General features: G+C 51.0%; 1 protein-coding gene across 1 annotated transcript; it reads right to left on the bottom strand.

Moving 5' to 3' along the window:
• Positions 1-1,212: 1,212 nt before the first annotated feature.
• TTI1 (TELO2 interacting protein 1) lies at positions 1,213-15,783 on the bottom strand. The gene is made up of 7 exons (XM_041478844.1): positions 13,495-15,783; positions 12,839-13,036; positions 11,925-12,067; positions 10,962-11,102; positions 9,348-9,552; positions 8,590-8,677; positions 1,213-2,638 (listed from the first exon to the last, which is right to left on the bottom strand). The coding sequence occupies exons 1-7, from the start codon at positions 15,773-15,775 to the stop codon at positions 2,404-2,406; spliced, it is 3,291 nt and encodes a 1,096-aa protein (XP_041334778.1). The 5' UTR covers positions 15,776-15,783; the 3' UTR covers positions 1,213-2,403.
• Positions 15,784-15,793: the final 10 nt, after the last annotated feature.

Below are 15,793 nucleotides of genomic sequence, written 5' to 3' on the forward strand. Positions count from 1 at the left end.
TGATCTTTAACAATAACAGGTTTTATTAGAAGAGATTAATTTTGCTGAGTTTATAGGAAATCTTGGGAGCAGGAGTCGAGGAGTGGACCCTGCTGGATCTGCGTGCATGGCTCAGCAGTGCCTGCTGCCAGGGGCTGTGTGTGGGACTGTGCCCCCAGCAGTGTGGCAGTCCCCCAGGGTCCTGGCTGGGTTTGTGCATGGAGGAGGCAGCAGGACACAGCTTTCTTTGCTCTCTGATCCCAGAGAAGGTGGCTGGAGTGGGGGGACCTGGGGGTCCCCACCCCAGAGTGTTTGGGGCTGCTTGGTGATGGAGAGTTCTGGTGGGGAAAGCCTGGGGCTTGTGAAGGGGCTGAGCTTAATATGCAAGTCACTGCTGGGGAGGAACCAGCCTCATGAAAATGCCATTTCCACGCAGTCCCTCTCCCAGCCATTATCCTGCCTCAGACAAAAGCAATTTACTCAGCCTCCAATAAAGCAAGGGCGATAACGAAGCTGAGAGGAGCCGACTGACAGGCAGGACAGCCTCTCCTGCCACCAGCACCCACCTGCTGGCTGGGGCTGAGGCTGTGGGGAAAATCTCTGCACAGCACTGTGAATCACAGGCTCTGGGTGGGGGTGTTTCAGTGCAGCCAGCTGTGCCAGAGCCCTCCTGGGTGATGTGCTTGGTTCCTGGGCACTGGGCAGTGGTGGGACAATGCTGCCCTCAAATCCCATTCCTGTCCTGTAGGATGGCAAGCCTTGGCATGGGCAGGATGTGTCCTTGGAGTCCCCACCACAGCACAGCTGAGCAGAGTGAGACTGGATGCAGCATCTGCACCTAATGGATGAGTTTTGTCAAGTGCTACAACAACCCAGGAAACTGCACCAGCCCCAAGGGCGCTTGGAAACCAAAGACAGTATTTCAGCTCCCTGCCTGCCCTGTCAGAGCAGCTCTGAAGGCTCCTTTGTATAGAACCCAACCAGCGTTAAGCACTGAACAGATATTAAAAAGAGTAAAGCTGACCTGCAGCCCTGTCCTACCGGATAAAAAGCCACTGATATGTGTTTTCCCTGGAGAAGCAAACAGGAGGAAAGCCTGAATAAAACCAGGGACACAAGGGGAGGTAACTTCAGCTGAGGGATGTGGCAGCAGAGGCTGTGCCCTTGGGCCAACCAACAGAGACTTGTTTTGGATGTTCACCCAGGATCCCAACAGTGATGCACAAAGCCTGCTCCATGTAACAATCTATTTATTGCTTTGGTTTTTGTATTTCTGAGCTTGCTTCCAAATTTAGTCAAGATCTGCCCTTTGGCTTCACTTGCATAGATGTTGCCCTAGTGTCAGGAGGCAGCCTGCTGCCAGGAGCTGCTGGGGTGAAGCTGAGGGATCTGGGCAAAGCAGTGCCCATGGACAACCTCTGCAGCAAGGGCCTGGGGATGTGGGAGCTGGAGATCAGGGGAGAGGCCCCTCAGCAGGGGGAGTGAGCTGACCCCAAAGACGAGTCATCCTCTGCTCACTGTACCACGCTGCCCCTGCTCTGACAAACCATGGCACTGCTGGGGTGCCACGGTGCCCACTGCACTGCCTGACCACGACAGACACAGAGGCTGTGCTGGGGCACAGGCAGGTGCTTCATCCAATTCTCCTTGGGGTGGGGGTTAGAAATGGCCTGAGAACCGTGATCTGGGCATGGGAGAAGCTTTAAATCCCTCCCAGGTGTAAATCAGGGCTGGCTGGCTCTCTACAGAACCTCACAGAGAGTGAGATGGAGAACAGAGCACGTTCGGCCGCCTCCATCTGGACTCAGCGAACTGCAGCTGTGAGGAGCAGCCCTGATGCCTCTGAGAGGACACATTGTTCTTGATAGTAACATAGGTGAGGAATTTATTGGAAATGCACTTTAACTTCTGAGATTAACTGCTTTTAAAGAGAACAGGTTCATAGTGCACCCCAAACAAGATTCTCTTCCTGGGAAGGGTAAAGGCCAGAAAAAGCTTTTGCTTTGAGTTGTCAGTCACTGTCCAGCTGAGAATGGGAGGCACCATCACAGCTGTGAAGAAATCAGAGAGGTGTGGGGGGTGCTAAAGTGCTAAACCCCCACAAGGATCAAGGGTTAGGAAGTAATTTCTGGAAGATAACTCAGTCTCCACACTGAAGAATTTGGAATAGATGTGCCATTTTCTCTACATATGGTGCTGGCCAGGCACAAGTCAGGAGAAGTTAGGGTCACGTACCCACCTCATCCTCAAATACTGCTTCAAAAAATAAGCCCTCTGCCACAGGGATGGTGTCTCAGCCAGTGCCCCAGACCGGGCAGTCCTTCCTCTGCCCCTGAACCATTTGGGTTCTCAGTGATGGTGTTTTCCCAGGCGAGCTCTGTCCTGGTGGTTCCTCTTTCCCATCCCAGCTGCTGTGTAGGTCTGTCAGGAAGGAGATGCCTCCTGTGTGCTGGTGCTGGGAGCTGTGCCCTCCTGCTGCTGCAGCCTCTGGAGCAGGAGCAGCACGTTGTCCGTGAGCTCGTTCCGTGGCTGCCCCATCCCGCCGAGCCTCACCGGCCGCAGGCTGGCGTGGGGGGGCTCAAACCCCTCGGGGCAGCACACCTCACTCAGGAGCAGCCAGGTGCTGTCAGGGTCCACGTGCATCAAGTGCAGGAAAACACTATGGAAAACAGCAGGGAGAGAGGAAAGAAGAGTAAGGACAAAGCCTTGTGGTTGGCACCCAACAGGGTTATTAAGAGTTAAGGAAAGCTTTGATGCTGTTGGCAACCTCTGGCAGCTGCACAAATTTGGCTCTTTACAGAGGGCAATGCAGTGGCCCCTGTGCCCAAGAAAGCAGCCCTGTGTCTCACAGCTACGGGCATGTGGGAGAAAAATATTTATGATACCACACAGTCACTTACGGATATCAAACAAGCAGCTGGTGCAGGACTGACCCAGGCTTGGTGCTGGCACTGTGTGAGCTGCTGCTGGCACAAGCATAAACCTGCCTGTCCCACTGCTGGGGAGGTGACTGTGGGTGACTGCATGTGCTATGCACATCTGGGATCTTTTGGACAACAGCTCCTGCAGAGATCTTGGGAGAAGCTGTGTGTGTTGTTCACCACCCTCTCTGGTTTTCAGGAATGAGGGATTTAACCCATCTGGGCTTCTCTGCCTTTCCAGAGGTGGCAAACCCAAGAGTATTTGGGAACAGCTGCCCAGGCTGGGCCCCAAGGGAAGCTCAATGCTGTATTTGAGGGCTTTTTGCTCAAGAGAGATCTCCCACCATCCCAAGTCCTTATTAGCTGCCTCCAAATTTTTGTCATTCTGCACAGCACCTTTCACAAAGCAGGATTTTAAACCAAAACCAAACACAATCTTCATTAACAACACAATGAAGGAAAAGAGGAATCACAATTTCCTCTGCAGATTTACTGCTGTGTTGATGGTTTTCACTTTGCATTTCCATACCTCAGTAAGATGGGATTTGCCTTTCCAGCATGCCCTTCACACAGGGCTCCAGCTGTGAGCTGCTGGGACACAGCTGCTGCTGAAGAGCAGGAAGCTCAAGGAGTGAAAGAGCAAATGCTGATTTGTGTGACCTACACTTACCCACCCCCTCCTGCCAGTTCTCCCTGCAGCAACCTTTGGGCTTAGCTAGGTCTGTGTCAGGGTTTAATGCACAGAAGGTGTACTAGGTTTAACTGGTATTAAACTCTCTGGCTGTGCCATGAACAAAATTAGACTGGCATTTGCAAGGCCTCTTTCTGAATGGTGCTGAGTGCTCTGTGAACACCAAAGGCACTCAGTACACACCACACCTATGGTACAGTTTCCCAAGATCCCAGTAAAGCCCAGCCATGAGTCTTCAGGTCTCTAGTTTTCAGTGAAATCGTGGAGCTGTGAGGAGAACAGCTGCCAGGTCAGGTGACGGGAAGAGAAATCAAGTAGGTCTGTCTCTGCTCTCCCAAGAAGAACAGAACTGAACTCTCTCTCTAAAAGCAAAGATCACTTGCTACAAAAGCCACACAAAATCCACATCTGATTGCTGTCCAAATTTCTCCTGGAAGAGCTTTCATCCCTAAAGTGAGGTTGCTTCCAATGTAAAGCGAGGAGAAATCCCTTTGAGAAGCTCTCCTCTGAAAAGGGAGTGCAGTGCCATGGGTAAAGTGAAAGAGCACAGAAATGAGATGAAGGTAGGAGAGAGCTCCCTTTCCTCTTCACAATAACCGTGTGGATGTGACTCGTTACTCATGCAAAGCTGTTGCTTTTGCCTCTCTGCCATTACACCTCACCTGGCCCTCAGTGCAGGTCTCTGAACAGCAAGAGGGGAGATGTCACCACTGAAGCTGTTGGCAGTGTCCCCTCCCAGAGGTGCTGGCAGTGCCTATCTGCCTGCTCCAGAGGAACCAGTGGGAATGTGCTCCACAGTGACAGCTGGGCTTGGCAACAGCTGCCTCAGCAACACGACCTTTTTCTGTGGATTGGCCAGCTGCAGGTGAACTCACAGGACTCCTCACTCCTGGCTTTGTTCCTGCAGCTCTGCTGACTGCAAGGAGAGGACTGGCCCACTCGGTGCCAGCCCGAGTGAGGCGCTGGCAGGGGCAGGGTCTGGAGCTCTCGCTGCTGCCATCCTGGCTCCAGCTCTGCAGCCACTGCCCTGCCCGTGCCCTCAGCCTGGCTGCAACAGCAGGAGCACACAGCTCTGTGTGCCAGCAAACACCAGCTCCCAGGGCTTCCACCCAGTTTGCAATGGGCAGCTGCAGAGATAATCCTTGCTCCTTATGGCTGGGATGGGAGCAGGCAAGGACAATGAATTGCTGGAAAGTGAACACGGGAAGAGGGAATGTTGTGCAGCAGGCTGCTGATCCCCAGCACACACACAGCTGCAGCTCTTACACTCACAGCACAGACACTCTGCTCTCCAACCTCTTCCCAATCAGCTGCTCCAGGGAGAGCGACCCTCAGAGATTATCCAGACCCTGGAGAACTCACTGCCTCTGGTGCCCATAATGGTTTGAGGCTGTGATTATCCCTGATAGCCTGGAGTGCTCTGCAGCTTAAAGAACAACTTGACTTTTACATTTTCAAACTAACTCTGGGGTAGTTTCCAAGCAACCTGTTTCCATAGCAAAGAATCCTGGGGTTAATCCAAGTTTGTTTTATGTTGTTGCTTTTTTCTTTTATTTTTTTTTTTTTCTTAAATATCACTTTATTGAATTTTGCCCTGAGCAGGTGGCTGTTCTGGCATGCTTCAATCCAGCCTGGGAGTGACAGCTGACAATGAATACCCAACAAACCACACAAGCAAACCAGAAGAGGTAAGCTGCATAATCAACCTTGGTATGAAAAAAGCTCCCCAAGTAGCTCATATTTGTCCCAAGTGTGCTAAAGTTATTCTACTAGCACAGAGCAATTTGGCTATTCTGTTGCCTTTTCCCAAACTCCAAGCAAAGCCATGGCACAGTGAACAGACTGGCAGAAGGACAAGGCTTCCTGGCTTTCCATCCCTGCTGAATGTTTAACTGGATACAGCCCACCATAGGCTTGGGTAAGAACTGAGGAAATTATTTCAGCATCTTAGGGGGGGAAAAACCCACCATTCCTATCCAGAATGCTGACTGAAAGGTCATGGGCTGCAAACATTTAGTAGGAATTAAGTGTAAATTTCTAAGCAGTCACTTGAAACTGAAAGAATGGAAACTACTTGTCAGTTTTGACAGGGGTTAGTGACTATTTCCTAATCTCTTTTCCTTCAAGGTTTTATTCCCTGAAGTGAAAAGGATTGTCAGGGATGATGCAACTTCATAAACTGACGAGAAGCTCAGATTTACAAATTGTGACTTTCAGTTCCCACCATCTCCCCCCCTTGTTCCCAGAGGTGGGGCCCCAGATGCTCCCCCTTGCTCAAGTCTTTCTGGGCACTTCCCCACCCTTGCACAGGCTCATCTTCTTCAATGATGGCAAAGACTTTTCTAGTGCTCCTTGGCATTCCCAAACTCTTCTTCAGTGGGTTTGGTCTCTTTGGTGATTTTGCATTTGTTTTTTTAAAAAGCTTTGGATAATATTCTCCTGGAATACTCCCAGCAGTCATCTTCTAGTAAAACCTATTGTTATTGTCCCATTTTCTCTTCCTCAGATGTGCTGGAGTTCTTTTTTTCCCAGCATCTATTTTTGCCTGTTGAGTATTGCATGAAGCTGCAGTTACAAAAATCACTTACTCCCACTGCTTCATCTAATAAAGCTACAGGGTCCCATAAATGGGATTAAGCAGACTCCTTGGGGCATGATAACATCCCTGGATGATAGCCAAACTCCCTTTTTCCTTTTTCTTTTTGTGGCTCAAGCACCTTGGCCAAAACTTCCTGCTCAGCTTTTGCATGCCTACAGAATCCTCACACAGTCAGTGTATGATTTTTGGAGCTACAGCTGACTTTGCGAGTCCTGACCTTGCTCTTGACAGGTCACAACCCATCAGTTGAATAAGAACCCTAAGAGCTGAGCAAAGGCCAGTTAGTATAAATCACCATGGCAAGCTGATTCCAAACATCCTTTTACCTCCTATGATTTCTGCAGTGATAAAGCTGAGTTATGTGACGTACGCTGGCGCTCAGGCTGGGGCTAAGATTAGTTCTGGTCTATCTGTTTTTAGAAGCATTTAAAATGCAGAATTTCTCATGTATCAGGCTGATAACACTGCCCTTGCTCAGATGGAAAGGCCCTTATGTGTGACAGCCTGTGTCAGTTTGCAGGATTACTTTCAGGCACACGGAGAGCAAGAAGAGCCAGAACTTAGAGGAATGTGGTGGTTCAGCAGCTGGAGAATAGAAGTGGAAGGGTGGCTAAGAAGTGATTCTTATCCTGCTACAGGAGCTGATTGTTATGGTCCAAACTAATTTTGGCTTTTCCAGGCTGAAACCTCATATCAGGGAAATACAGTTAAAAGTGAGTGTGATACAATGAACTCTGATCCATCCAGGCTCCAAGATCAGGGATCACACAGAGATAAACTGAAAAAATTAAACCCAAAAGAAATCTCCAAATGCTGCCATGTCAGTAGAGTCAGGCCAGGCATGATGCATGCCCCAGTGCATACATGTGTCTGGTCAATGGAGTTAAACAGGAGACAGCAAGGACTTCTGTGAGCAGCTTGGTTCACAAATGTGATGTATGGTGCATCAAAAGCATGGGGGGGAGGAGCAAAACATATGGCATTTTCCCCTTAAAATATAATAAAAGTAACACACAGGAGAAAAATGTTACTTGCCCTGAACTTTGCTGCCCTTTTGCTCTAACAAGTGAGCTCACTTCAGCATACAGCTTCCAACAGGGCTCATTTCATATTCCCCCTACCCCTGCTGTTGGGGGGAAATTGCACAGCTTCTCAAGCTGCTTGGTTAATGATTTAAAAGCTTCAGATTCCAAATATCTAGATAAATCCTGGTGTTCTGCTTTTCATCCAGCATTGCTTGCACAGACTGAGGCATTATTGCATTAAGGGGATGCACTCCCACAGCATAGAGCCCCTCTGCAGAACAAATGCTGCTGGAGCCTGCTGTGCTGCTGTGAAAGCCTCCAAGGTAAAAATAAACCTGCTCCCATCCGTGCAGAGATACAAACAAAGGAATGCTCCAGCTCGGGAGAGCGCTGCCTCTGAACTGCTGCCCAGCCACACAAAGCCCTTCACACCCTGCACCCCCGGGAGCCTGTGCTTTGTGAAAGGGAACGGATGGGCTGCACTTCCCTTTGCTTCCCTTTCCAGCAGCCTGCCCTGGAAATCCGAAACCGCAGAGCCTGCGGAACCCGCTGGTTTCCCCTCCCCTCGGGGGAGGGCAGGGCTGGCCACACAGGAACGGGGAGCTGGCTCGTTTTCACCCCCATCCTTCGGCAGAGGGGCTTCCTGATTTATGTCCCACGTTCTGTACCTGGACTCGCTTTGTCTCCTGAAATCTCCAGCCTTGGTTCCAGGTGACAACATATGACAAAAGTGATTTCTTATCCTGACAGCAGAACATGCTGAGCAGGATTTTGTACACCAAGCAGCAAAGTATGTCTGTCAACACTTCCCAGAACTGGAGTGTGTTCACCTAAACTGCCTTTGCTCTTTTAGACTCTCCCAGCCTTCTCAGAGCAACACTGGTGCCAAGACTGACAGCTTCCCAAACAAACTCTGGTCCACCTGGCAGAGCCTGGGCTGGGGCCCAGGGAAAATGGAAGGATAACAGAAGTAGATCCTCCAGCCTGCAGAAGGTATTAAGTGATAAAATACAAGGGAATACCTGGCACATCCTCTTCCATAGTTGTCTTCCCTCTGCAGTTTGATGCCACCAGTGGGCCAAAAGCCTCAAGTATTTGGTTAGGAAAAAGCAAGTAGCACATCTTCCCCTCTATTCCCAAATGCACAGAAAGATCACCTGTAATGTCTGTGCAAGCTGACAGTTGACCTCTCTAACTCATTTTGGGGAGTAAGTGATACTTCACCACAGAACTCTTCCATGAGAGGCCCTGTTGTACAGGACTTGAATGTGCTGGGAGGTGGAACAGAAAAGGTGCAAAAGGAATGGGATCACCATGCTCCCTTTGTCCCCCACTATTTGTACACCCAACACACCTGCATTTAAGAGACATTACCTCTGGGCAGCTTCTTGCAGTTTCACAGGTTGCTTGGCACTGAGGTAAATCAGGCAGGCATCTGCCACTTTATTCAGGTCACTCTCACCTGCAGAAATGGAACAGGAAAGAAGGGTAGGAGGTGACCTCCTCAGCAGCTGCTGCCTAATGGAATCAGCTCCAAATTGGCAGCTGAGGCTTCAGAGCCTTTGAGCTGTCTGACCCGGAGCTCTTCTGACCTTGCCTTTTAAGCATCTTGCTGCAAAGCCAGGAAATCAATCAAGGGCACTGAGAGGAAAAGAGCAACTAGCCAGCAAACCTGCTTCCTCACCAAAGCCAGTTCCAGAAATTTCACTTGGGGAGAATTTCAGAGTTTCATTCAATAGAAGAGTGTGATGTGCTGGATTTAAAGGGTCCCACAGAGATAAGCCCACAATGGAACCAGTCAAGCTAGCCAGAACTCTTATCTAGGCTCCAGCTTGCCCAGTAAGAACAAAGTGTGGCCCAACAGCAAGGCAGGGACTCCGTTCTGTACCCTCTTCTCATCCACAAGTGGGATCAGCAGTCACATTTTGCATGTGGTGGGAACCTTCTCTCCCATTTGTCTCCTGGGGAGAAAAGAGTGCACAGCACCTCTTTACAGAGCTCCCAAAGAGATCAGACTCAGGCTAGAGAAGATCAGGAAATCAGTTTGTGGGCAGCAGCAGGAGAAGCAGCAAGCTGAGAGGAAACAAAGTCTGGCAGACATCCACAGAGCCTGTGCTTCCTCTGGTACTCACCCATGTCCAGCTTCTCACAGAGAGAGCCCAGGCCCTGCAGCACAGCCAGCTGCAGCTTGAAGGCCAGTGTGTGGCTGTACACAGGCCCAGCTCTGGCACTCACTGGGGCCTGGCTCAGCAGGGAACTGGTCAGCTTGGGCAGGACATCTTTGGAGAACCTCTGCCTCAGGAAGTCCCCACATGTTTGACCCAGGGTACACAGCACCTAAGAGAGACATCAGTTACAGGGGATAGTGCACACACTGGCCTGGGAGGAGCTCAGTGATGCACACCAGCCTGGGGGATTCAGACATTCACTCTCCTGGAGAATTGTTTTTGCAATGAGAGCACTGTGATCATACCTGCCCCAGTTTCCCCATAATGAGCAGAAGGTGAATGTTTGAGAGGCTGAGTGAGCTCTGCAGTGTCACCTGGCTGACCTCCTGGGCTGCCCTTCCCTCATTAGCACAGTAAAGGTAAGAGCAGCTGTGCATTCTTACTCAGAATTAGTGGAGGAGTCTCTGATGGAAAATGCCATTAAATATGATTATATCCTTAAATCTCTTTTGTGGTGCAGACAACCCATCTTTCCAAGCACGTTAGCAAGCAGAAAGGCCAAGTGGCCACAGAAAAAGGGCACCCAGCACTACTGGTGTCTGCCCAGGATCAAACTCAAACTGGGTAGAGAATGGCCCTAAATGCATGTAAAAACAAAGGGGATCCATGTGGCCAGAACACTTGATCTCTCTTTTGAAACTTCACTGAGCTCACGGTCTCAGTGTGCAGGACTGAGATGCTGGTTATGTTGTGTTTGCTTTACACTGATATGACACTTCTTGTCCTGGAATTTAGGCAGGAAGGTACTTTGGGGGGAATACACACAGCAAAACCCAAGCTGGGTGCAAATTGTAATGATGACTTGAACTTTTCCAGAGTTAATTAGTTTTTGTACAGCAATCTCTACCTCCTTTTAGGGCAGGCACATGATAGGTATGGCTATTCTGAGACTATAACTTGTGGCTTCTGGAATTTTGGGAATCAAAATTCTCTTTATTCACGCTGAAGGATTCTAAAATGAATCTCACTCTGCCCAGCAGATGAATTCATCTGCAATGCTGGGGCTGGCAACCTCTGGAAACATGCTTTACTGGCCAGTCTGTGAGTCAGGAGGAGAAAGGAGCCAGCTGACAAGGTCAGGAGCTCTTTAATAATGTCATTATAGGGCCAAGTGTTTGTTCAACCTATCCCTTCCCTTGCCAATGCCTCAATCGTGAAACATTCCCCTATTTTCAATCTGAGACTTCCAAAGAGGATGCTGGGACTGTGTCCCCAGCAAGGCCAAACTGCACTGTATGGTGCCCCTAACATCTGCTGAGGCTGTAGAGCTGTTTTTCTCATCCCTGCAATAACCACCAACATTGCTGCTTCCTCCAGGAACAGCATCAAGGCTTTACTGTGGACAAACTGCAGTGAGAGTGGTACAAACACCCACAGCAGAGCATGGTGACCCCAATGCTCCAAACCACATTTAAACATTGCTGCAGGAGCTTGGTGCTCTCTCCTGAGCTGCAGCACTGCCTGAGCCACTTCCTGCCCAAGCCCCAGCTGGAAATGCTGCTGCAGTCACTGCCATACCTTGAAGGCTCTGAGCACTGCCAGAGGGTCGTCGCTAATCAGCCGGGTGACGAGAGCTGGCCAGACACGGTGAGCCATGGGAAGCAGATGGTTTCCATGAGGATGCAGCATGGTTACACAGAGCTCCAGCACATCCAGGACCTGGGCAGGAGGGAAGGGAACAGACTCTGAGTGCTGCAGTGCCAGGCATTCAGGTGGATCCCAGCAGCACGGCAGCAAGCTGGGAGGAGGGGTTGAACAGCAAAGGGAGTGGTTTTACCGCAGCAGGAACAGTGAACAGTGCTAGAAATCAGGCCTGCTTGGAAAGGGACAAGAACTGCAGTGACACAACCTGTGCTGGGTACACAGTTGGGCTGGGAGCAGGGCAGGATTCCTGCCCTGATCCCACAGGCTGAGCTGCACACTTGGACCCCACTGCGGCTGTGGCAGCAGGATCACCTGGCAGAGCTGGGGCTGCTGGGATGAGAATCTGGGTTATGCCTCATTTTTCTGTCTCACTTTGCACTTTAAAAGGAGGCCACCTTCAAAGGGTTTTCATAATTAGAAAAAAGCCAGGCTTTTAGCCCTGCTTATCATCACCCCAGCTACTTCAAAAACATTCATCAGCCTGTGCACTGCAGCCTGAGGAAGGGGGATGGGAGGCACAGATGGGAGAAAGATGCTTCTGTTTCCTCCACCAAAGGACAAAGCACAAGACTTAACTGTCAAGAGCATCAAGGGAAAGTGTCCAATACAAAGCCACCCTTAAGATTCTGTTCCGCCTGGCTGCCATTCCTAATCCAGTGCCCTCCCAAAAAACTATCTCCCTTTCTCTTGCCAGGTTTGGAGGATCTGTCCTGCTGGAGCATATGGCAGCACAAACCTGGGGATGGCAGGGAGCCCAACGTGCATGGCACACATGCTGATGAGCTACCAGCCCCTTCATGGGCACCATCTGTCCCCTCAGAGCTGGCCATTACTGACCTTCAGCCGCACTCGGAGGCTCCCGTCAGACAGCAAGTGGATGCACCTCTCCATCACATCCCTGGCCAGCTGAGCGTGGCTTGGCATTGGAGCCTCTCCTTCTGTGTCAGAGTTGGGCTCTGGCTTAGCAAGGGGAACCTCACCTGGAAGACAAAACCATTACTGAAGCCATGAAAATTACTTGGGAGCTCTGGAAAATCACAGTCACAGATCACCCACCCACAACGACTCTGCAAATTCCTGAGTAAGGCCTTTGGCATTTTTTAATGTGTTAGATATAGTTAAGCCTACGAGTTCTGTGAGTTAGTGTCAGGTTCAGTTAAGAGTGTAGGACTAGGGAATGTTCGCTTTCTTTACGGGACAATGCAGCTGGTCTGACATTTGCAGTCTCTTCTCACCATGGACTTATTTCCCATTGATTTTTATTAAAAATGAAAAGCCTGGGTATTTAAAGATGAAGTATTTAAAGGTCAGGATTGCAGCACAGCCCAGTGAAGACTAAAAAGTTCCCTATATGAATGTCTGCAGTGCCTGCCACGGCCAAGTGAGAAGGGAGCAGTAGCATCATTAGCCAGGAGAAAACAGCACAGAGATTCCCAAGGGAACACGAGGAAACCACATAGGATCCTGGAAAGACGAAACTTCAGGTCCTGAACCCAAATGAACTGTTACGAGGTAAGAAAAAACACAGTGTGCTTGTGTCTGAGAGCTAGAGAAGCCTTGATCTGCAAACATTTGGCTCTCCCACTCAAAGAGAACAAAGTGAGAACAACCAACAGCACTTTACATGAAGCAAGGTCAGCCCACAGAAGACCTGAGACTGTCAAGGCCCCCATGTGACAAAAGGACACCTCAGAGGTCACAGTCTCTCTGCAAGCTGACCATGCTCCTCTCCAGCCACACACAGCACTGACCTGCCTCCTCCTCCTCCTCCAGGTCAGGAAGATCACCCTCTGCAATCTGCTTTTGGCTGACGTAGTCAAGGAAGAATTGTTCCACTTCTTGACTTGTCATTGTCACCTTCTGCTGTCCCTGGGACAGAGCCCTGCTCTGGCCCCTGTCAATCTGCCTTTGCTGGTGCTCCTCAGCGCTGGGCATTCCAAACCACTGCACTGCAAAAAAGGAGCTGACATGTCACTGGGCAACCACGATCCCCTCATGCACATCAGCAGGTGCCATGGATTCCATGAGAGATGAGATGGCTCTCACACCTCACGGGATTGCACCTGACTCAGGCACCTGCTGTCACATCCCAGTCACCTCCTTGATAGTACAGGAAAGTTAAAAAGGAATACACGCCATGTGCTCCTACAGAATGGGAGCAGTGAACCCATCCTTTCTCAGCCACTAAAGGCCATGTTCCTGTGAAAGGCTGCAGGCCAGGCAAATTGGAGAGGGAAAGCTGCTGGTGATCTGTGCTTGAGTACTGCCCCAGCAGGCAAAGCACAGTGGCCATCACACTGCAACACCTGGGCTACCTGGAACCTCCCATGGCAAGTGGAAAGGCCCAAGACAAGTACCCTTAGTGACAGCAAGGCTGAATCACACCAAGTAAACATGGTTTTGGTACCTAGAGCAGTCATGACTGAGTGGAGGACCCTGAGGAAGGTGGAAGCCTGGCTATTGTAAGTCTGATCTAGTGCAGACAGGACATCTTGGATTACATCTTCCACCAGTGGCAGCAAGCTGGCATCTGAATGCCTCAGCATTGTGTCCAGGACCTGGGACGCACGTGGCTGACAGGCCAGCTGGCGCAAATTCAGGGAAATCCCGTTCACCAGATAGTCAGAGTTCTCATTAATCAAACACCGCACCGAGTCGTAACCGCAGGCCTCACATATGTCTGCCAGTGTCCCCAGTGCCGTCTCACTGATGAGCAGAGTCCTGTCACCAGCCTTTTCCAGCACAGGGTAGAGAGCTGACAGCAGCAGCAGCCGGAACTCCTTCCCCAGGACAGCGGCAAAGCAACCAACGCCCTCCAGCTGGATGCAGATCTGCCAGATGTTGCTGTTCATGGTGCGAGTTGTGACTGGGGGCTCTGGGGACAGACGGAGGACACTGCTGGATGCTCCTCCTGCACGGACAGCGAGTCCCAGGTGCTGCACTGACTGCTCAGGGCTGCTTTCCTCTGTGTCAATGCTAGTGACCAAATACCAGTTCGCCTGGTCCATGTACTCATCCAGAATAGATGTTATGGACCCTTTGAGATCATCCACGCTCAGTGGAACTTCCCTCTCCTGCAGGAAATCCACTCCCACTCCGGCAGCTCCCGTGACCAGCTCGTTGAGGATCATGGCTGCCTGCTTTCGGTACAGGCCAGACTCGTTGTACAGCCCCATGAAGTGATCCACAAGCAAGTAGAGGTTCCCGTAGTAGCCAAGAACACGACACACTTGCTGAAGGAGCTGGAAAACCTTCTCCTCCGTGAAGAAGCGGAAATATTTCTTCTGGCACCTGCCCTTGTGCACACCCTGCTGCAAGGGGCCCGGTGGCCCAGAGCGCCGGGCCTCCACAATCTTCACATCCGTCACATCCAGCTCCAGAACCTGCACCAGCGCCTTGGACAGGCGCTGCAGGTGGGACACGGAGTTGAGGACAATGTTAATCTTGGGGCCCAGCAGCTTCAGGTAGCCAAGGAATAAGCTCAGGGTGGAAACCTTGCCCATGTCATCCTGAGAGTTCATCAGGCGGGGAAGAGCTGTGGCAAGGGAATGGAGGTTCTCAGAGAGGACATCAGCAAGAGCCCTGTTCTGTGCCACAATCCTCTGCTCTGCAATCCCTTGCAGAACTTTGTTACATCTGCTCTGGACTTCGCTGTTTTCATCATTAACCAGCCCAACCAAGGCCTTTAGGAGGTGACTGAACGAGTCCACCAGTGACTGACTGCAGTTCCTCAGTAAGTGGTGCACCAGCTCCACCAGCTCCAGTCTCACCTTCCAGTGGGGGTGAACTGAAGAAGATTCAACCACTTTATGCAAGAGAAGAGAGAGTTTTTCAGCAGTACTTTTAGTCCAGTCAGGTCCTCTGTGGATCATTAGCTCTGAAATTTTGCTGTGTTCCACTAGCAGCTTTTCCTTACTCTTTGGGATTCTGGCTAGCTGTTCATCAGCCATGACCAAGCCAACAATCAGATAAAAGAGTCTGATGGCAGAAACGGTGGTTTTGTGACCTTGTTTGACGTCTCCAGCAATAACTCGAGACAGTGTAATAGAAATCCCGGGCAGAAAAGAAGCAAACAAATCCCCACATTGCTGCGTCTCATCTTCATCCAGGTGTCGGTGCTCCTGGCAGTCACACTGCAGAACCAGGACTTGCAAGCATTCCAAAGCAGAGATCTTGATTTGCTTTGCTTTTTCTTGCTCTGCAAGTGTCAGAAGCAAAGACACAGCAAATCCTAAGAGCGGAAGGGTGGAAGGTTGGTACAGAGACAAGATAACATCCCCATAAGCCGAATGCATCAGGGTGTGGAGTGCCTGGATCACAGCCAGCTTCAGCTCCTCGGACAGCGGGGCGGCTTTGCCCGAGCTGGGAGGGGGAGCGAGGCAGGTACAGAGCTCAGAGAAGAGCTCCTGCAGCAGCTCCTGCTTCTTCACGCACGTCGCCGCAAGCACGGAGGAGATGCACTGCACCAGGCTCTGCACCAGCCGCTCCTGCTTGGGCCCCGGCAGCCGCAGGGCGAAGCGCAGCGGGAACAGCACGTACTCCTGCAGCTCCTGCAGGGCCGCGCCGCTCACCCCGGCCAGGTGCGCCTGCAGCTGCCGCACGTTCTCCACCGTCTGCGCCCGCGTCAGCTGCACGCAGACGGGGCGCAGCGCCCCGAACGCCGCCTGCGGGGTGTCGAACACGGCCATGCCGGGGGACCGGGGGCC

The sequence above is a fragment of the Pyrgilauda ruficollis genome, unplaced genomic scaffold, assembly GCF_017590135.1.
Source record: "Pyrgilauda ruficollis isolate IOZ18807 unplaced genomic scaffold, ASM1759013v1 scaffold46, whole genome shotgun sequence".
In the NCBI taxonomy this organism is placed as follows: Eukaryota; Metazoa; Chordata; class Aves; order Passeriformes; family Passeridae; genus Pyrgilauda; species Pyrgilauda ruficollis.

What these genes read in the sequence shown, in the direction of transcription:
- TTI1 (XM_041478844.1), bottom strand. Translation starts at nt 15,775, where the DNA reads ATGGCCGTGTTCGACACCCCGCAGGCGGCGTTCGGGGCGCTGCGCCCC. An exon ending in CTGTGAGAAGCTGGACATGG is followed by an intron (nt 8,678 to 9,347) that starts GTGAGTACCAGA and finishes CCATTTCTGCAG; the next exon opens with GTGAGAGTGACCTGAATAAA. An exon ending in CTGCAAGAAGCTGCCCAGAG is followed by an intron (nt 2,639 to 8,589) that starts GTAATGTCTCTT and finishes TGTTTTCCATAG; the next exon opens with TGTTTTCCTGCACTTGATGC.